We start from the raw sequence: 22639 nt of genomic DNA on the forward strand, positions 1-22639 counted from the left end.
TTATGTTTTTGTTACATATTACCTGGAGATAATGTTTACTGTTTTCCAAACACCTCTAATTGGTGCATATCAGTCCTAAAAAAATAAGTGCTTCAGTTCCTTCAGGAATCATCATTATAGTAATATTTCATAGACTCATAGAATAGCTGTGGTTGGCAGGGGCATCTGGAGATCACTTTGGCCAACCCTTCTGCACAAGCAGGTTGCTTAGGACTATGTCCAGTCACCTTTTGAAAATCTCCACAGATGGAGACTCCACAATGCTCTGAGCAACCCATTCCACTGATCGATCACTCTTATAGTAAAAAAAAAAAAAAAACCACTAAAAAATTCTTATGTTTAAACAAAATGTCTTGTACTTCAGTTTATGTCCATTGTCTCTTGTCCTGTCACTGGAAATCACTGAGAAGAGTCTGGCTCCTTCTCCTTTACTCCCTGCCATCAGGAATTTATACACATTGATAAGGTCCTCTAAGCTCTCTCTTCTTCAGATAAAGCAGTCCCACCTCTCTCAGCCTGTCCTTGTTACTTAATCACCTCTGTGGCCCTTTGCTGGACTCTCTCCAGTATGTCCATACCTTTCTGCTTTCCAGCTGGACAACCCAACCTGTGCTGGTGAATGGGGCTGTTCCTCCCCAGGTGCAGGGCTTTGCACTTCCTTTTGCTGAATGGCATGACATTCCTGTTTGCCCAATTCTCATGCCAATCTACATCCCTCTGAATGGCAGCACAACCAGCTGGTGTAGCACCCATCCCTCCAAGCATTGTATCTTCTGCAAACCTGAGGGCACGCTCTGCCCCATCAGCCAGGTCGTTAACAACGATGCTAAACAGCACTGGACCCAGCCCCAGGTGGTGGCTGCACAGTGCACTTGAAGACAACCCCATGAAGGAAGAGCACATTGGAGTTAAAAAGCCAATTTTTATGTGCGCATTTGGCTGCTGTCTCACCAAGGAGCCTCTGTCATGCTGTTATCCCTGCTTTTGTCAGCATGAGCTCCAACTACTGCAAAAGCCCAGCCAGCTGCTTTGCAGCTCTGCAGCAGACCCAGGTGGCACAGGGACTGAAGCTGCTGCCTTCCTGCCCGAGAGAAAGTCAGGTACAGTGGTGCCAGCAGAGAGGATCCAACCTGCTGCTTTCAACTAAAAAACTCTTTAGGACATAAGAGGCCACTGTTTACCCACTCACACGTGGATTTTGCTAGCTGGAGCACTTCCAGTGTTGGCCATCTAGTAGAAAAGGAGTTATCTGCTAACAGGCAAGTTTCTGTGAGAAAGCTTCAACATCTGAGTTTGCTGCAGGGTGGGCTCTGTGTAGATTTGGGTTGCCTCTGACAAAACTATGTATTTAAGAAACAGTTGGGAAAGAGCTGGATTGAGTAGCTTACTTGAAAGTCCCAGGAGAGTTCTTAACATGATTATATGCTGTAGTAAAAGAGATGTTTGATTCCTTGCATAAATTATTACTATTAATAACTGAATTATAAATTTAAATATTAATTATTCTAATGAATCCTTTAGTACCTAACAATTAGAGAGTGTTACAAACTCTGAAATAAGCACTACAAGTCTCTAAATAAACAACATATTCACGTGGGTTGGCCTGAAACTGACATTTTTTCTTACATTGTAGGAGAAAGCTCTGGATTTTCATTTATTCCAACAGAAAGCAAACAAGTGTCAGAGTTAGTAAGAATTGGACCTCAAATCCCATTAGACTTGGCCCCCTTTGATGGAATTTACACCCTTCTATCATGCATTCTTCTTCTTCATTCTTCTAATTCAAATTCTTCTTCAAGATCGTATCTGCTGGTGCATTTTCAGACCTCTCCCATGCGCGATCTCCGTTATCTGACTTTCATTCTGCAAACTAGCAGTTCACTGTATTTTCTTTCTTATAATTTAAACAAGGGGTCTCCAAGATATGGAGAGGCTAATGTCACAATTCTCAAAAGCATGTCTGTAACTCTATTTCTGGACTTAATTCTATATTCAACACTCTTTTTTTAATATATATATTTTGTCTTTGATCCTGCTAAAGACTCTCACAATGTATTTTACTTGGCTGTGAAGAACCATGCCCATATGTAGTGTTAAGGTTGAAACTACAGAGGTGTAGCTGTAGTGGGGCTGCAAAAGGGGCTCCCAAAGCAAACAGAGTTTGCCAAAAAGAGTTCTCTGAAGAATATTGAGTGTCTCAGTAGTGCCTGGCTCATAGCTCATTCTAGAGTTAGGATTAGCTCTAACACTGAGAGAACAAGAAATGCTGATATGCAGCTGGGATGGGGCTGGCAAAGGAGAAATAAGGCTGCCGAAAGAATTCTTCTGGTAATAGTAAGGGTCTGGACTGAGCCGTGTCACAAGCCTTTGGTTTAGGGCTAGTGCTGGTGGAGAGTAAAAGCCAGAGGTCCAGTGGGAGCTGAGCTGCCAAAGGACTGCAAGAACTTCAGAGAGAAAACTTCCCTGAAGAATTGGTAGTCCAGGGAAGTGCTGCTCTGCTTTTCCGAGGGCTCAGTTTAGCATTAGGGTTACAATCGTTAAGTACCTCAGAGCTCCAAGCAGAGTGATGCTGGAAAGAAGCTGCCAGAACAGAAATAGTTTAGCCCAAAAAGGGAATGTTTAGCCCCTGCAAGGGCTCTGGACTGCCCTTGGAGGGCTGGGATTAGGGCTGGCAGCATACGCTTCTGTAATTTATGCACACAATATTGTATTTTATGCTTATCTGGCATGTGAGCACCTTAAAGCATGTAACATAATCCACACGCAAGAGAGATGTAACTCCAAAGAGGTTAACAAAGGGGGAGATTTATCTCCTTGTTCATGCTAGACTGCTGAGCCGTAAGGGAAGGGAGTGCAAAGGTCCTTAACCTTGTGACACCCTGAGAAGGGCAAGACTTAAATTCACGGGCAGCGAGCGGCAGAGGTGACACGGGGGCCGTGAGGTGGGTGGGCTGGCACTTAAAGGTCACATTGGTATAACATCCATATATCCACATATCCGTACCCCGTTAATATCTCAGTACAACATCCACGGCCACCCCCTCCCATCCACCCGGGGGCGGCGAGCGCGCCCCTGGCCCCTCGGGCCCGCCGCGCCCGTCCCGCGCCCGCGCCTCAGGAAGCCGCCGCGGCACCTCCCCTCCCTGCCCCCTCCAGCCAATGGCGCCTGCGAGCTCGGAGTCACGTGGGTCGGGCGAGCCAATCGGAGCAGGGAGCGCTAGGGGCGGGTGACGTCAGTTCCCGCTGCCGAGGGGCCGGGGCCGCGCGGGGCCGGAGCGGGGCGGGCGCGTAGGAGGCGGCGGGGCAGGTACGGGCCGGGCCGGGAGGGGACAGGGATGTGGGGGGGAGAGAGGGCCGAAAACGGGCGAGGGTCCCCGGCCCACCCAGGCTGAGGCGGACGCGGGCGCCGCCCCGCCGGGCCCGGGAGGGGGTTGAGGTGCGGCGGTGCCTGCGCAGCGCTGCGTTACGTTAGTGCCGGTTATGGCCAGTTAGTACGCGGGAATGTCCGTGGGGTTTTATTCTGGTTTTAGCTCTCTTGCTCTTTGTAAAGCGCTTGAGGTTGTCTTGCTTCAAGTATCAGTTTCCAGGGGGAAAAAGGCCAAGATCCCGGAGTTGGCACTGTGAGTTTCTGCAGGCCTTGTCGTCCGGGTCTGGGTGTAGTGGGACAGGTCGGGATGTGCCTCCTAAAGTACTTCCCGTTATGGAAGCAGGATTTCATAGCTCTGCTTCAGAGCAAAGTAGCTTTCTAGCAGCAGGATTAATTTCGCACTGTCACGTGTCTGTGGTTCATGTGAGCTGTCCGGTGCTCTGCGTGCTTGTTCTCACTCGTGTTTATTAGGGTTACCTTTATTTAGGATACTCTTAGATCATACTGGACGCTGCACACGTAAGATATGACCTTTGAAAAAAAGGTACTGGTAGTTGGGATGTCCTGTGATATCAGAGGTTGTGTGTATTCATAATTAAGGGGGGGGTGTATAACGTGCACCGTTTGTGGCAGTGAGGGGGTAGTTTTCACACTGCCTGCGGAACACAAGGGCTGTGTCTGTCCGTCTGGCCAGGAGCGGCGTCCCTGTTTTCTGGTCAGGAGTACTCAGTATGACCTGAACCTGTGTTCTGGGCTGTGACCTTGACTGAGTGCTGTGCCCACAAAACCAACTAATTCTTTAAAGGATAGCTTAAAGTTTGTCTTAAAACTTTTTTCCATCACATATGTTGTGCTGTTTACTCATTTGGGTTTAGACTTAGATGGAGTTTAAGTAACTTTGGGGTAGCTTTTTGAGCATTTATGTGGAGGGCAGAGTACTCATGCAGTGTTATGTCTCAAAGTGAGGGTTAGTTGCCAGGGTAACTCAAATGTAAGTACGTAAAGGGTCTTGATTTATTTTATGGCATGAAAAGTAGTGTGTTCTCTGTTTTTTAGTAAGCTGTGAGAGAGAAGTCTCTGACGGAAATGGGAAATAAATACAAGTGAAACAGAGTTAAACTGCATTTAAGAAGGTTCTATCTCTTATTACAGTACTTATAGTAATAATACTGGTTTGACTGTAGGTTTTTTTTTTCATTTGGGGATTTTTTTTATTTTTTATTTTCTTTACTACTTTTATTGTGGTTGAGAATAAGTAGTAAGTGTGCCTTGTCTGAAAACCTTGTAAGAAAATAGTAAAATGTATTTTCTTGTGTATTTACAGGAACACAGTGTGCCAAGTTATCTGAGCAACCATGCTGGCTGCAAGGCTGGTGTGCCTGAGGGCACTGTCATGCCAGACCATCCGCCCTGCTATCACTCAGGCTTCCCCAGCCTTGAGGAACTCCAATATAAAAGCATACAGGCTGTGGCAGCCTAACCAGGTAATGTAAATCCTCTTTCTGATGGTCCCAACGGCAGGTATTTTAAAGAGTTGAGTGTATTGCCAGAAGAATCATTTTGCATGGGGTACCTGCTTTGAATGATCAAAAGTCTTCTGCTTGTTTGAGGTACCTACCTGCTCTAATTTACTGAAGGAAGAATATTGCTCAGTCCAACCACAGGGTTTTTAAAGCATTTGAAGTGATACCTTCTGTTCCAATTACTTATTTTTCTCTTGGAATTAATGGGGAAAATAACTTAAAGGAGACAGTTAGAGATGGATAGGCCCTTACTGTGTAAAATGGGAGGAACAGAAATTCTTGTCCTGTCTCCCTGTTTCCAAGTTACAGTCTTGAATATAACATTAAAGTAAAAACTTTCTTTGTAATTATTTTAGTCCCAACATGTGTTTAGAGCTGTAGCCCAGGTTAGAGCAATTTCTGAGCTATGGCAGGACAATCACAGATCTAACCAGCAACTTTAGAAACTTGTCATTATACTGAGGCACTGTCTGTTTATTCTTCAGTGGGAGATGTTGCAGACATGCTTTCTAGCCATGCAGAAAGCAACTGTAAGAGGATGTTGCTCTTCTGTCACCTCTGTGGTGAAAGAGCCACTGGCAAGTTCTTCACTTCCATTGTGTTTTCCTCTTAAGTGTTCCAGGTTTGTAGATGTGTTGGGTCTTTTTGTGTGTGCGAGTTTTCGAGTGTTGGGCAGGATTTTGTTAGCTGATAAACACACCAAAACTGAAGGGCTGTGGTAAAGGTCCTGACTCGTAGAGCTCTGATGGCTGATGGCAATGCTTTAGATCTCGAGTTTTAGTGTTAAACTCACAGCTTTGAGTGAGTCCTTGACTGCTCAGGTGCAAGTTTAATTTAAAATTTCCTGGAAAAAATGGTAAGAGAACTTCAAAAGTTGTTTTTGAACTTTAATATGAGTTTATTCTGTCTTGCTTTTGCAACTAAGACATTGAGTAGCATACTATAGTTACTTGGAGCTTGTCAGCCTTTAAAATCTTGAGTTTATAGGCCTTGATTCAAGGTTTGTTCTCTAAATCAAGGTTAGAATTGAAAGCAAAGAATTCAGGTTGCTTTTCCAAATTTAATGTCTGTAAAGCATAAATATTGTGCTAGAATATTTTTTACATTAAAGTGTTTACATGAATAGTATTTTAATGTAGGAAGCAAAATTTTTTTTTACAAAATAATTTATTTTTACAAAAAGTGTTTAGTATGGTGGGACAAGAGTAGATGAAATGCAGTCTGAGAACTTCAGCTTCTGAAATTCACTGCATTGGTTCTCTAATTGTAGAGTGTGTGGATGTTTTTCACAAAGGTTTCTAAACTTTAATGTTCAGTTGTTTCCCCTGAACACAGTTGCATCATATGTTTGGGAGGTAAGCACAGAGTATGTAACAATTTCAAGTGTAGCAAGTAAGTTGATAAGAATGTCTTGTATTTCATTTCATAACATCTTTTTTTATGCTATTTCCAAATCTAACAGTGTTATGCCACCAGAGTAAGAACAGGTGTAAGGCGAGGAAGACTTGGCCAGGAAGTCAAAGAAGCAGCATTTGAACCATCTGCAGAAACTGCACTTAAAGGTAGAGTAGTTCTGCTTTAAATACTCAGTATCTTTGTACCTCAACTGAAAACTTCCTCAAAGGAATATGTTTTTTTCAAACTGTTAAAGAGACTGAGAATATTGTTTCTTACATAAGTTTGCTTAGTGCTCTTCAAACAACTGGAGACAGTTTCTCTGCTTTTCTTTCCTTGTGAAGTTTAAAGCTGCAAATGTGTCACAGTACAGAGAAATTCCTTGTCTTTAAGCTGCTTTTGACAACTAGTAAGTCACAAATTATTGTCTCTTAATGGAGATTTGATTTGCAGATATCAAAAAATAAACTAAAGTTGCTTTGCACCTCTACTCTGTGTACTGTTTACAGGAAAAAAATTCTACAGCGTGTACAGTTTGCAAAAAAGTGGTTTTGGTGTTACAGTTGTCTAAGATGTTGGCTTACTATGCTTGCTGGTATATCTAAATGTTTGTAATTTCTGTGGCTTACAAAGGGATTTTTACTTAGTGTTCAACAGAACAGACTTGTAAATGTCTAATTATTGCATTGAATTAGCAAATAGAATATGTATATTGGCTGGATAGTGTCTTGACTATAACACATTAGGTAATGTAGTCTTAGAGTTACACAACTGAAGGTATTTAGCCACAATTGTTCTTCAGTTATAACAATGTTTATGATTGAGGCTTACACTTGTAGCAGTAATTGATGGGTGGCACAAATCAGGCAGTAAAAAGCAATGGTGAATCAAGTGGCAGTGTTACCCATGAGCTTTGGAAAGCCCTTTTCAAACCGGTGTGGATATAATTGCTACAAAAAAGCCCTTGAAGGAGCAAGCATTAAGGGCAGATGAATGAGAGGAAAGGACCCAATATCTAGGTTTTGTACTGTTTTTTAGCAAGTTGAATAGTGAAATCGTATACAAAATCAGCTGACAGTTGAACTCTTCCATTAGAGACTCTGTTAACTGGTTTTGTGTTGGAAATCCTGTCATGTGATGAAGGTCAGTAAACCTGGCACACTATGAGCTGGACTCTTCTTACTTTTTTGTGAAGCTGTATTGTGTTGGTGAGGTGAATCTCAAGTTTTTCCCATATAGCTCATTGAGAACTGGTGATGCACTGCCCTGAAGTTAAGTGGGCTTTAAGAAGGAAGATTAGCACAGATCAGCTATTGCAGATACAGCAAAACTCATGTGAGGATGTTGTTAACTATCCAAGAAAAAGCATTCATGAGAGTGTGGGGTTTCTATTTCTTTATACAGCTGATCGCCTGGGGAAAATTATTGTTGCTGGAGGGGCTGCTGTTGGCCTGGGGGCCCTGTGTTACTATGGATTGGGCATGTCCAGTGAGATTGGAGCTATCGAAAGGGCTGCGTAAGTAAGATGGCTTACTTTTTTAATTAAAGAGTGCACTAAGCAAATCCCCCTCCCCTTCATATCTGCTCACCCAGTGTGCACACAGCTTACACTTTTTTTAAGCTCTAAACAGAAAACCCTTGCCTCTGTCTCTGCAGGTTTTTAAAGCATATAACTGAAAGCAAAACTAGAATTATTTAATTATCCAGTATGCTTAAATGGATATTGATCTGACTTCCTTTGTTTTGCTAAATCTGAAATTTATTTGTGAAGAGTATATAAACTTGTCTTATGAGGTTTGCCTCAGATAACTTTAGAAGGGTGGCCTTCTAAAAAACATATTGCTAAGACCACTTTACCTGGTGTTCCTGTGAGACTGTTCATTAAACTTTAATACAGCTGTTGGAAAGAGCATCTCCACTAAACGCAGTGTCTCAGCATAAGCCTTGCTTTAATAACTGTTTTGCTTAAAACTTTGGTGTATTGCTTTTTGATCAACCAAAACCTGACTCATGGCAAAACTGTGCAGTCGGACTTAAAAGATGCTTAGTGATAAGCATGGGCTTGGGAGAAGTGTGTGCTTGAGACATTTTGCTTTGCTTTGCATTTGTATTTGGAAGCAGCTATCTGCATTTATACTGATGGTTGTATCTGTGAGAGGCTTTTCATATGATGGTTGTATCTGTGAGAGGCTTTTCATATGTTAGCTGTGTCTGGGTTTTTTTTCACCCATGAGCCTTGAAGTAATGGGTCAAAAGAGTAAAATGGGAGAAAATGTGTGCTCTATGTTTAAGTTTAGTATTATCAGGGAAAGTTTTCTGTCCATGCTGTGAGCAGGTGATAGTGCAGAAACTCATTCATGTCTAGGTCTGTTACTATTGTTAGAGCTCTCAAAATGACGTTTGTCTTGTGGTGTCAGATAATCATGTGCACTGTGACTCAGCAATTTGTGAGCTGCTCAGGAGGCAGTGTGCTCACTGGTGTGTACCCAGTACACATTCCATAGGCCATTTTCCTGGAACCAGTTTGTTATATATATACTATTCTCTGTTTTTCTGTAGTTAAAAGCATTCATTATTCAGTTTTCCCTGTATGCTTCCTCCTTAGAATTGAATTATAGTTAGCATTATTTGTAACTTGTAATTATTTGTATTTGTGTTTCTGCAGAGTTACATTAGACTGTACCAACAAAATTGAAAGGTTCAGCCCCCCTTGCAAAGTAAACTCGTGCCAGAAGTTGCTAGACCACATCACTGTTATGAAACCTCCCTTATACCCATAGCTATAAATATATTTAACAGCTTGATTGTGTTTTTAGTTGTTCTCCATTTGGAAACTGGTAACTGTACAGTTGTGTATGACTGCTTATTTTTCAGTATTTGGCCAGACTATGTGAAGCAGAGAATTCAGTCCACGTACATGTACTTTGCGGGGAGCGTTGGCATGACAGCACTGTCTGCTGTGGCAGTAAGCAGAACTCCAGCACTCATGAACCTTATGACACGGGGCTCCTGGCTGGTAAGTTCATGGTATAAAAATGAAAGTATTTACTGAGAAACACCCTCAAATGTGATGGTTGATATAAAAAAAAAAAAGAGAGAGAGATGTAAACTAATTGGTGAAAAGTAAGGCAAAACTTCACTTACATTCGTGTCTTTATCCATAAAGACCCTTCAGGTGTCCTAATGATATTTTGTGATTTAAGGTTTGGTGACTCTAATTACATGCTGATGTGGATTTTCTATACTAATTTGATACTTTGTCAAAGACAAACTACATGAGCAAAAAAAATGCTATGTCATCCTTACCAGCTGTAAGTAAGAACCTTTTATAAATAGCTACCTGAAGCTCATGAAACTGTTTCTGTTGCTGTCTGGAAATGGAAATGCAGGTCTCTATGCATTCTTACACCTCCCTGTACTGTCCTGTATGGCTCTTTGAGAGCTGTCTCCTGTTTGCCAACGCTGAACCAATACTGGTGGGCAAATCATCCAGGCAAAACATTAACAAAATCTGTCTGCTTAGTGCATACTCAGTGTGTTAAGTGGAGTGAAACGATAATAGTTAAATGCCAACACCTACATAACTTAAGGAGATTAATTAAATAATGCATCCTTGGTGATAAACCAAAGTTGTACATTTCTGACCAGTCTGGGAGGTGCTGGATGACTCTGCATGGAATCATCAGTAAGAGGAGGTAGTGAGGCTAAAAAGTCGTTGGTAGCAAAAGATGTGAACTGAGTATTGGCTTTGGTGGAGAAATGTACAAGAAAAAAGGTAAGGCTAATGCATTTCAGGTACCTTAATGAGAATGAGAGTAAGGGGCAGGACCATGTGTTTTCTTTCTGTTACTTACACAGCTGAGATTGTTGCTAGCTTAACCAATAAACCTTTATTCTTAGAAGACTGAGTAAAAATAAAATGAAAATTACTGTAAACTAAGATCTACAAAGATTTAATTGTAACCTTACAGGAGTAAAACTGACGAACACTCATGAATTAGGTTGCTGGTTTCACTAGAATTACACTACTGACTTTTAAACTAGGAGGTTAGAACAGAGACCATATGTCCTAATGCTAACTTGAACTCTGTAATTCTGTTTCTACAGGCAATTGGTGCGACTTTTGCAGCTATGATTGGTGCTGGAATGTTGGTCAGGTCCATATCCTATCAAGACAGTCCAATAGCTAAACATGCAGCTTGGATGTTGCATTCAGGTTTGTGATTTTAATGTTTGTTGTAGAGATGTCTGTGCTTCAGTGTGACCAGATTCTTACTTTAACAAAACTTTAACTTTAAAGTCAATTTTTATATACTGCTGTAGGAGAGTTAAGGTTTTTCAGAGACCATTGAGAACTCCTGAATGTCAGGGAAGAATTCCTAAGTGTCCTTAACAGAACTCTAGTGTTTTTCATAATCTTCTAGAAGTCAGGCTCAAGTTAAACTTGAGATACGTATATGACATGGGATAGAACTAACTGGTTTTGTAGCTCTTTGATTTTGTGACTGCTTTCTGCTACTGTAGCTTCTGTAAGCACTCTTGCCTATGCTAACCATTTCAGTATTAGTTTACTACTGAGGTATGTGTCCATCAGGTATTTAAGCTGTGAGTACAGATCAGTTTCTCACTAAGAATACCTACTTCAAATAACAGTGGCTATCATTTTTCAAAACTGTTTTGACAGAAATATTTTATGGTTCAGCAAAGCCACATGGATGCTGGACATTAGAATCATATTTGCCTCTCCAGAGCTTCTCTGCCAAGAAGTTATGTTTATTGTAGCGATTGTTATTATGTTAAACAACCTAATATGATAATAATTAACTAGAGAAGTTTCATACAAGACTAGCAAAAAATCTGACTTATTTGCCTAACTGATAATTGTACCAGACATCTGTGCTGCTTTTCAGTGTCACATGTTCCTAATGCTGTTACGTAGTTGATTAGTCCATGCCAAGTATCTCTTACCAGCTCTGTTTTGAACCGATCAGTATGTTGACTTTTGTTAGTCTTTTTTCCAAAGACCAGCTCCCTGAAGTACTCTCCAGAGCTAGATAAAAGTAGGTCATGGAATTTAAGGTTGCTAATTTGTCGTGCTCCCTTCTAGATAAGTGCACAGTCAAGTACATTGATATTTTGTTGTGTGAGTGGATTAGATTGAGCCATGCCATCTGAATGGAGGGGGAAAAAATCAATTGTTTTGAGATGTGATGTTCCAAACCTTACATGTGTTTTGTTTTGCTTTGGGTAGGTGTCATGGGGGCGGTGGTGGCTCCTCTAGCCTTCCTGGGTGGTCCCTTGCTGGTCAGAGCTGCCTGGTACACCACTGGAATCGTCGGAGGGCTCTCAACTGTGGCCATGTGTGCTCCAAGTGAAAAATTCCTGAACATGGGAGGACCACTTGGCCTAGGCTTAGGCTTTGTTCTTGCCTCTTCCATTGGTAAAATACTGTTTTAATACTGTCATATAAAGTAGGTTATGAACTTAAGCTACTGAGGTGCAGCTCACATGAAGTTGCAGGCTGGTCTGTCCAGTTAAGATTCGCCTTATATAGCCCTGGCAACTCTAGCACAGCAGAAACTACTGTTATATTTGTTCTTGAAAACAAACGTGAAGGTACAGTTCTGGGAAATGTTAGTCTGACAAACACCCACTAGTGGTGGCTTATATTTTTAGTTACTGCCAGTGAGTGGGGAAGACAGTAAATGTGATCTTAGTTCTCAATCCCCTTGTTCTTCTTTGTGTTTCTAGGCATTATTGTAGTCATAGGGAGAGAAGTACTTTCACATGAGAAAAATACACAGTTCCCCAGGGTGTTCAAAATTCCTGGTTGTATATGTGACATCTTCAGAGTATGTGTATTAAAGCTCTTGGTATCAAAACTGCACCACAAATGTAGAATTGAATACTTGCTGAAAAAACGTGTGTTACAGTAACTGAAGTTTGACCTAACTGAGAGTAGCAGATACACAGTTTTCTTTGACACTATTGTACATTCCTCTCCAGGATCCATGTTCTTGCCTCCTACTTCTGCTTTTGGTGCCGGCCTGTATTCGGTAGCTGTGTATGGTGGATTGGTGCTCTTTGGCATGTTCCTGCTCTACGATACACAGCTCGTTGTCAAGCGGGCGGAAACTCTTCCCTACTACGGAGTAACCAAATACGACCCCATCAACGCGTAAGTGTTCTGTGCTAGCAGAGCTGATCTCGGTGTCTGTGTAAGAATTTGCCCCAAGCTATATTGAAGTATACTGTAAAAACGGCCTTTTGTTTATTGTTCAAGTGTACTGCTGTTAAGCGTGAAAGATCACAGGTTTTAAAAATAACAGTGAGAAGACAGTGAAGTTAAAGCTGAAAGCATCTGTCTGAATTGTGAGAAACAGTATTGAATGTGTGATGTCACGTGCCTCCAGCAGTACATTCTGAAAAGTATTTTTGTTTTCTAAAGCATTGCTGAGAGAATTTATAGCTGCTTTCTGAAAATATCTGTCAGTATTAGCTGATACAAAAAATGTTAACCTTTCTATAGGCATTAAGTACGTAATAGTCTTTGTCACTAAATAAAAAAGCTGCAACGGTGTGATAGGGAAGAAAGCATTAATTGACTCAGTAAAGAACAAATGTGACTAACAAGTAACTTCTTTGTAAATGTCTGTCTGATCTTAGGTGAACTCTTTACTTCCTTGGTTCTGTTTTCTTCTAATTAAAGTAGAAGATAAACAGACCAAAGTACAGTATACTCCTCTAGGAGAACAGTATACTGTCTGTTAGGACTTCTGTAAATAGTTCTTGCTGGCAGAGGTGGTAGAGGAAAAGCAGGGGTGTTTTTTGACGTATCAAGCATTGAGGACAATCATAGTTGGGTTTTGTTACAGATGCTTCATGAAGGCTTTTTAAATTAAGTATATTGGTGTGAAATGCCAAATAATACTATTTCTGTTCAACAATATTAACTTTGATTTCTTGTTTCCTAGATGCATGGGTATCTACACCGATACACTGAACATCTTTATTCGGGTGGCCACCATGCTTGCAGGTGGTGGAGGTGTCAGGAAAAAGTAAACTGAGACTCTTCTTCACAACTGTCTTGACAGCGTACTGAGTGCACATACTGAATAAATATTCATGGTTTAAAGCAGTATTGCTCCAAGTGAGAATTTTAAAGCATTTCAGCATATTGTTTCAGTGCAATGTGATTCAGACTTAATAGTTTTTCTTCAAACACTTTCCAGCTCTGTGTTTAAAATAGTGCAAACTGCTTCTAATTGTACATTATTTTGGGAAAGTAAATTATTTTTAATATATAAACAGTCTTACCAGCTTTTTAATGGGTTTGATGGCAGTTCAACTTTTACTTACTTTCTTTTACTGTGACTGCATAGTAAAGGAAGTAATTCCTGAACTGGTATCCCATATGCAGGTAGGGACACAACCTACTTCATGAAATGCTGCTTAGATGCATCAATTTTCAGTTAAGATTACATAATTTTATTTCAGTGACATCTTAAGAAAAACTGAATAAATTATATATGGCACTAAATGCAGTAATGACTTCGACCTGGGCAGAAATTTCAGAAAGGTTTAAGCAGTTGTCAGAAATGTGTTGGATTTGACAGGTGAGGTGACCAAAAAGTGTAAAGGAGACAAGATGTGAAAACTATGCAATGTTTGTCCCATATGAACTTCAGTCTCTTTCTGGAGTAAACATGAGAATTCCTTGCTTTAATGCTGACTGGATATAATAGCTAGGTTATTTTGTTATAGATTTATAAAATCATTGAATGGCAATATACCTGTGTCTTTCTTCTGGCGACTGTATTTCTGTACTGCAGATGAAGGTTGTCCTTCGTGCTCATCTCTTGGAACCTTGTCCAATTGGCACAGAAAGAGGGAATTGGGGATGGCATGCTGGAAACCCCAATATCTTAAATTTACCATACTGGTGTGTGCATTAGTCTGTTTACCTCTTCTCCAAATTGGGATGTATAACTTGGTCTAAAAGAAAAGTTCCCTAATAGTGAAATTGATTTAATAGTAAGAAATTTATACTTCACAAACTCTATATGTTGGAATAAAAGGTGAGTTCTTGGGCCAAGAAATTTCGACCTAATGTCAACAGCTCAGATTTTCAGTTTCTGGTAAATATGCTATGTTTATCTATTGACCTATGAACAATAAAATTCTAGCCTCACAAGTTGACTCTTCTCACTTTTGCTGTGTTAACAAATATTTTAGTACCCCTGCACTAATAACGTGGTGATTTTTTTGGTTTGTTTTGTTATGGTTACAATTTCCTTTGTAAGAGAGGGCATATTCCTCCATATAAAAATGTGCAAAGCTGGTTTTCAGTTTTGCTGGCGAGCATCTTTTGGGGATGTTTCCCTGATGTCTTCTGAAGAGGTGTGACTTGATTCTGTGATCATACCTTGGTCCAGAATCAGATGTGTGAATAAACAGTAAAATGTAACTAGTTCTGAGCACTAAATAAGACCACTTGTTTCATCTCTCTTTCTGGACTAGGTTGGGAGTTGTACTTAGCCCAGTCAAACTTTTGCTTACAGATGATTAATTTGTTGTTCATAGCGTATTGCGTAGTATTTTTATTTTTTTCACAGGTTGATATGTAAGGGATTAGACCTAAGGGACCTAAGCACTGTATTGTTTGGTATAAGACTTTGAGGGTCCAAATAAAATTTAATCCAGGAATTTTAGGACTCTTGGAACATTGGGATTAGATTTTATTTTGAAAACAAAGCCGGGAAGAGTTCTGAACAAGTGGGAAGTTGCTGCTTTGTCCCTTCTGAAATGCAGCCAGAGGAAGCATTGCTGCTGCAGTGTTTTTGTACAATAACTCTTTGGCTGAGCACTTCCCCAGGATGTGTGGAACATAATTACCACTTGTCTTTGAGAGGAATCACAGTCAGTTCTTCACCTGTAGCAGGACTTTTAACCTCCAGTTAATTCCAAGCTCTAGGAAAAGGAGCTGTGCTCACTGGGCATTCTGGTGTCTCAGGAGAAGTTCATGGAGAGCTTGTGGAAGTCCTTCAATTTATTGCCCAGTGATGTCCGAGCAAGAGAAAGTCCCAGGTTCTGCTCCCAACTCTCTGGGCAGTTTCGTGTGTTTTGGATACACATAATCACTAGATAAAATACATAAACATCCCAGGTGATAGGAACCCATGGAGGAAGTTTCCAAATCTCTAATCTTCAGCTACCCTTTGGTAAGATCACTTGTTTCATTTAGGATATAGATACTGGTCTTTTAGAAGACAAATAAGTTTTGACTTCCTTGTTGCTGTTTAATTTGTCCTTTAGCCAACGTGTTGAGGAGGTATGTGCTGCTAATGAAACATTTATATGGAACTATCTTTACAAAACCAGCTCCCTCAACATCTTTGAGCTGTAGACTGAGTAGCAGTCTGGTATGACAGCAATAAATTTGTGCTGTACTGCTTCACTGATCTACCCTTTGTAGAACACTTCTCTAGGGCTCTCTTAAAAGCCCTCACAGATGTTTCTGCATCCCCATTACATTCTGAGACTGATACAGTAACGTGGCTGCTTCACACCAGTGTGAGATGGACACCAGTGCCTGATGCACGCTGCTGTACTGCATTTACTCCTTGCTTGCTTGTGTAGTTACAAGGGTTAGGGCTGATTTTCTGGAAGTAATTCACTGCATCGTGATCCTCCGTGTTTGTCACAATAAATCAAACACTGTTCTGGTGTCACCTTGGGGGGTTCACACCTTGGTGCCTCTGTCCAGGCATCCCGGGGCCGCTTTGGGGGGGTGGGGGAAAACCCGGGCTGGGTTTTGGCCGGAGTAGGGAATTGGGGAAATCTCGGCCTGGATTTTTCCAGAGTACGGGATGGGGAAAACCCGGGCTGGATTTTTCCGGGGTATGGAATGGGGGAAAACCCGGACTGGATTTTGACTGGAGTATAGAATGGGGGAAAACCCAGACTGGATTTTGGCTGGAGTACAGAATGGGGGGAAACCCAGACTGGATTTTGGCTGGAGTACAGAATGAGGGGAAACCCAGACTGGATTTCCAAAAAAAAGGGTTGGACTTGATGATCTCAGAGGGCCTTTCCAACCTGGCTGATTCTGTGATTCTATGACTTCTGTGGATGGGATTACAGCACTAACGTATTTTCCTACTGATGCCTAATGTGGGTCTCCAAAAAGGGAAAAACAAGATTAAGAGTTGTTCATTTACATTTGAAGTCCTAAGTAAAAAATTAAGATTTATCTTAATTAGGGCAGCTCTGATCTGATGGGGGATGAAAATCTAAAACCCTTGCTACAGCCAGAGCTTCTGTATTGTTACTTATATGTATATGAAATAACAACTGGCATCACCTACTTAGCATCATAAAATTCTGTGGGAGTTTTGGCAGGTTCAGTCATGACTCAATGATGTGTAAACAGAGTTTGGCTAAAAATTCCCCACCTTTTACGGGAATTCCTTATTATGTGTGCCAAAGAACATTAAAGACGTAAGTGCAATGTTGAGCATGCTGATTATAATCTGATCCTAAATATTGGTTATAACCAGTTTCTGAGGATTTGTATGATGTTTCAAATGCTTTAAATCATGATCAAAATAACCAGCTGCATAATTTTAATCATTTACTTTGACTTTAGCAAGCATACAAATCAGATTTTTTCCTAAGAAAGTGTTCTTCATTCAGCTAATATAGGTAAGAAGGCCAGATCTGACTGATGTACGTGTTTTCAGTTTGCACAGCAGAATGCAAGATGAAATTTAGATCTCACCTTATGAAACTGTTTAGTGTAATTAGCTTTGCAGTTTTCATCTGGCTTGCGCCACCTCTACTGCTGGCAAGCTGTGAGGTAATGTGCACTGATCTTCTTGAAACCTGTATAATAGTTCACCTATAACACAGTAACACAGCAGCCTGGTGTCTTTATACAGTTCGAATTGAACTCAAAAGACAAAGGTGTTTCCTCCCTTTTCCTGCTGTCATTAAAGAGCAGAACAATTTTTTACCTCTTCAATATTTGAAAATAACTAAGTAGTGTAGCATCTTTTTGATTTGAACTTCAGTTTATAGCAAACATAGAATTTAGAAATGGTTGCTGTAAATTCATTTCAAAATTTAAAATGGACCATTTAGAAAACGAAAAAAGAGGAATGCATTTAAATGTATCTACTTAGTATTTAGGTAAGAATTTGGTTTCTATTTCAATATTCAGCCATCTCAGTGACCTTTGGTAATTGTAATGAAGTAGAGACAGATTCTTACAACACAGGAAACAATACATCAATCTGTGGCAACCTGTCATGAGGATGCTGTTCAGACCTGTAATCTGGCAGCTGCTGCAAAGGCTCGTAACCTCCTGGCACAAACTCTGAGATCAGGCACTGACCCAGCATTTGCCCACCTCACTTTACCAAGCAAGAAAGCTTCTGAGCACATGACATGGAACTGACACACTCTAGAAACACAAATGTCTCATTCACACTGCCTAATATGTCTGACCGATGACTTTTAGATCTCACAACCTCTCCTTTGCCAATGATGAGTAGGAATAGGTCCAGATAGACATCCTGTCATTGTTAGTTCCTTCACTCAGTTTTGACACCATGTGGTCTGTTCTTGCAGACATCATTAAGCTTCTGAACAAATCTGTAGTACTGCTGTGAGGCATTTCTTTTATGAACTTGTACATAGGAGGCTAAGCTTTGACTGAAAGGTAGTGGTGGTGTTTGGGGTTTTTTGTGTGAATGAGTAATCTTGTAATAAGTTATGTGTTACATAATTACATTCTCCCTTCTGCTTCTGATCATGTCTGAAAGTGGATTTTTAGTTATCACAGTTTCATTTAGAGAAAGCTGACACAAGTAGCTGACACTAAATCACGGATGGAACATTCTCCTCAAATGCCTCTCTCTGGGAGGTGGTAGGAAGAAGAGAAGTTGAAATTCATACCATTATAGAAATGCAAACATCTTTAGCCTCTAAATGCCTTAGTTCAAGTTCTGGACTTCATATTACCAACCAATTTTGGTTGTGTTAGATGATCAGCATATCCACAATGTATAGAAGAACCAGGAAAAGGTGACAGTGGCCAAGTAACACCATCTGTCCCCACTCAGGACAAAATTGCTCTGCTATCCCTGCAACCACTTCCTGTCAGATCAGCAGAGATTGGGTTTAATCTATGTTTTTAAGAAAGAGATCAATATGCAGATCAATCACAAAATCTTCCCAAAAGCCCTAGAGGCTGACAGCTGCACAGTGTTTTCTGTTTTGGAGGCTTGCAGCTGAATTAAACATGTTATCTATTCAGGAAAAAGACTGAGATGCCTGCCCAGACATTTGTCATTTTACCACCTTGTTTCCTCTTACTAAGTTTTCTGGAACTAAGCATTGGGCAACCAGTCTAGTAACTTTGTACAAAAGACCTGACAGTCTTCATATTCTTCTATCATCTTTCTGAAAGAAAAAGCAACAAAGGAGTCCTGAGTGAAATAAGGACGAGTCTTTTAGAGCCATGGTAAATTGCAAGAGGGATAACCCTCTCTGTTTAGGTGCCTGGTTTTTTCCCTCTTCTGGGGGAAGAAGTGACACACAGTGGGAACAGATCTGCCTCCATAACGAGAAGTTTACACAGCTCCTCTCATCACTCCATCAGAGAGGTGTGAGCTCTGGTGGATTAGCTGTCAAAAACAGTCTCTTAAATCACATCTTGCTTGAACTAGAGAGGACTGCACTACCACAAGAAGAAAATGTTTCCATCATGTGTACACACTGAACAGTGCATCCAATGTAGATGTTGTACTGAACCCCTGGCTCGTTTCAGTGTGCTGTTTAGAAGCCTACAGCTACCAGGTAAACCAGTCACATCTAAGGCCTTAAAACCTAGAGAAAAAATCTAGAGAGAACACATTAAGAAAATGGGGAAAGGGAAAGCATCTGTCGTTCCATCTTCACCACATTGCCTGCAGGAGGAAAGTTAAAAACAAGCAAAGTAAATAGAGCTACAAATTCCACTGTAATAGAGCTATCTAGGAGAGTGACCTGTGAAGAGACTGGAGTGAACACACAGAGCTCAGAGACCATGAACATCACACATGAGACTCACAGACACACCCACTCTGCAGAGGCTTCACCTGGAGGGCACAAGCTGAGGAGTGGCAGGACACTAGGTGAAAAAGCTCTGTCAAAGATGCTTTAAACCCTGCTCCAGGACAGTCTCTGAAGTGATAATCAGCTCAACACAAACTGCTAGGATAAATTATAACCTCAGTTTTGCTCTTCATTCCGATCTTTGTTAGCTGTCATTACTGCTTCTAGTAACTACTACTACAGCCTGGAGTTCTGCTGTGTTCCCTTCTTCAAAACCAGAGGCCAGCACATACTATGTTGCTTCACCATAACTTGTCTATGTTGAACTAAATTAATTAATTTTGTATTTTGAAAGTTCTTAATTGCTCCCTGCCTTCTCACAGCTCAAAACTTAGTTTCATTTATCTCTAACAAGACCGTTTGCTCCAACTGTTTTATTCTCCGTATGGCACAAACAGCTGCTTCAACCTTCTTAGAAGAAATTTTCATATACAAAATGCAGATTCTTCTTAGAATGGCATGACCTTTAAAAAATATTAATGAATCTTATATTAGCATACCACTTCTAGAAGCAATGACACTATGAAGATTGCAAATTTAAGAGCTTATCTAGTTTCTTTTTAGCGAGCACAGAGGGACACTCTGGATCATGCCTGAGTTTAACATTAAGAACTCAAACTACCTTCTTCAAGATTTTGAGACATTCTTTGTGGCTTTTGAACATGAAGTATTAATGTGGACATAATGCAAATCTCAGAATGCATTCCTCATTTCCCTGGATGATTCAGAAGTACCTCTGCGCTCAGTTTTCTTCCCACCTCACCTGGGACAGCGGCAACAACCTTTTTTCAACCACAAAGAAGTACAACATGTGCTTCTCCTTTCATAAAATTAGTGCCTTAAAGGAGACTATTGTACAAATGCCTCAAAATTCCGGCTGACAAACTTTAAAGTCACAGGTTAGTGGGCTACACAGCAATCTGGGTTTTCATTCCATCTCCTGTCTCCAGCCACTCCCTTTAAGCAATTCTGTCCTACTATTTTGTATATTCTGTGACCTTATTTGCTAAAGACTCTTCTTTCTGGACAAGACTGAAGATGATGCTGGTTTATTGCTTCTAGTCTTCCATTTTCAGTTTGCTTAACATTTCCTGTAACATTAACATTTACAGAAGCACAAGAAACAGGGCACTAAGAATTAGAAAGTCTAACCACAGTATTGATCATCTTTTACAATCTGAAATTTAAGCTATAAAGCACCTAAATTCCTTCTGAAAATATTCAGTTTAGGAGAAAAAAACCCTCTCAAGTATATTTGCTCCTAAAACTGCTAAGCAAGACGTACTGAATGGAGTCTAATACCTACTCAAAAGAATCTCTCAAGGTTTACAATTAGACCTCTCAATTGATGAAAAAAAAATGTTTACAATATCATCACCCCAGTAAGTTCTGTTGATAAATCTATACAGTATTTTAGTTGTAGAAAGTTCTGAAGTTTTCTGTTTGCATTCCAAGAGCAGCCTGATGGCAAGCCAGCACAAGCTCTCAAAGGATGCTCTCCTTGAAAAAAATGGGTACCTGTTCTTGTTCCTATCAAACCCCTCTGTGGGGATTTTGGGTGTGCAGTGATGAGTGTACAGGTTTGCCTCATTTCCCATCATAGTAGCTGGAAGGCTTGGATTGTTCTAACAGAGACCAAGTAGCAGCCTGTCTCTTCCAACAAGTGGGGCATTTAGGTAGCACGTGCTGCTCTCTTGTTTGGGATTATTGGTAAAGTTACAATGCAGATGTGTACCTTTATAAAAACAAGTATCTGTAAACACTTCTGTTGCCAATATTATGTTGTAAATACCTCAGAAGAAAGACGTTTTGTTTTTTGAAGTAGGCGTTGGCTGCACCTGTAGTGCATTTAACATTCCAGCATTTTTGCTTAAATGAGCATGGCTGGAAATATCAGTAGCCATCATGTGATGAAATTCTGTTACACAAATCATCTCCCATCTTACCTGGTTACCTTTCTCTTCTATATTCATTTTTTATTTCGTATCATGCCCCCAGGAAGAGAAGTTGATGGTTCTAGTCAATACTAAAAAGACATAAAAAATTATTTAGCTATTGTTGTGGTTTAACCCCAGCTGACAATTTAGCCCCACACAGCTGTTCATTCATGAAAGCTTTACCCATTTATCACTGGAGAGACTATGAATTTGATTACAAATCAGGTTTTTAGTTCTGAGTTACTATTAAAACATTCCATTTACCTGGTTGCTACCTATATATGGTCATGTGAAGCCACAAAATAGACTTGTCAACAACATCCAAAAAAAAAGCAACACCCAAATCACTCCATAATGAAGAATTTGGCTTAGAGTCAACTTGGTAGAAAAAGACTGACTTTACAACAATATCCTGAATTTTGGTCTTGTTAATTTCTTAATTGCTAAAATATGTAGAACAATTAAAGACTTCAAGATTTAAGTAATATTTGTTTCAAGATTTAAATGTGCAGTGGGTTGAGTTCTATGGAATTAGGAATATATAATTTTTTACTATCTTAATTATCACAGCCATACTGAGAATCTCTATTAACTGCTTATATCTAGACGCCTTTTCAATGATAATTATTGTCCTGTACTGTGTAGTGTCATCATGTGTACATGAGCTTGCCTAGAACTTTCTCAGAAAGTGTAATGGAGATAAAATACTGTAGTCACCAAGATACTTGCTTCAGTGCTACCACTATTCAGACAGCCTGATTGAATGTTGCAGAAAAATGACTCTCCAACCAACCCTTTCATGTGCCTTATTGATATTGCAGATCTTCTGCAGACTTTTGTGAGTAGGCTGAGTAGTCCATGGAATTTTCCAGCTCCATTTTAAGCACACAGTTTAAGCTGGGTTTGTTTTTATTTTTCTTGAAAAAGATCACGTCTACTTATTCTCCCCTATCCGTGCATTGCTCAAAATCTCTCATTGGTTATTTGAAAAAAATAAGATGTAACAAAACCAGCAGAAAACTGTCTTTATCTATCTTTTTTAGTCACCAGTAAAAAGAGGATTTCAAGGGCTGCATGCTGTACTAGTCATTCCGCACAACTTGCCTGCCTATACCTTTCCTTCTTGTGTTTTACACTGAATTACCATTTAGCCTGTGCCATGTACCTGGTACAACTGCAAGTTTTAAATTCTTCAGTAAACTTTAGCCATGGTCTGCTAATATGAAAAGTGTTGGTGATGGAATGGAAAAGATTATTTC

General features: G+C 40.3%; 1 protein-coding gene across 7 annotated transcripts; it reads left to right on the plus strand.

The window, feature by feature from the left end:
* Nucleotides 1–1667: 1667 nt before the first annotated feature.
* GHITM (growth hormone inducible transmembrane protein) lies at nt 1668–14762 on the plus strand. Of its 7 annotated transcripts, none has more exons than XM_018081580.1 (9): nt 1668–1685; nt 4692–4851; nt 6353–6452; nt 7690–7801; nt 9160–9301; nt 10393–10501; nt 11537–11725; nt 12292–12463; nt 13260–14762. In XM_018081580.1, exons 2-9 carry the CDS (start codon nt 4723–4725, stop codon nt 13345–13347), a joined length of 1041 nt encoding a protein of 346 aa, XP_017937069.1. In that variant the 5' UTR covers nt 1668–1685; nt 4692–4722; the 3' UTR covers nt 13348–14762. The 7 variants fall into 7 exon arrangements, with proteins under 7 accessions (XP_017937069.1, XP_029819030.1, XP_008927752.1 ...); XM_029963170.1 differs by lacking the exon at nt 1668–1685 and adding an exon at nt 3211–3307; XM_008929504.2 differs by lacking the exon at nt 1668–1685 and adding an exon at nt 3494–3620.
* Nucleotides 14763–22639: the final 7877 nt, after the last annotated feature.

This window comes from Manacus vitellinus, unplaced genomic scaffold (genome assembly GCF_001715985.3).
Source record: "Manacus vitellinus isolate BGI_N305 unplaced genomic scaffold, ASM171598v3 scaffold_54_pilon, whole genome shotgun sequence".
NCBI lineage: Eukaryota > Metazoa > Chordata > Aves > Passeriformes > Pipridae > Manacus > Manacus vitellinus.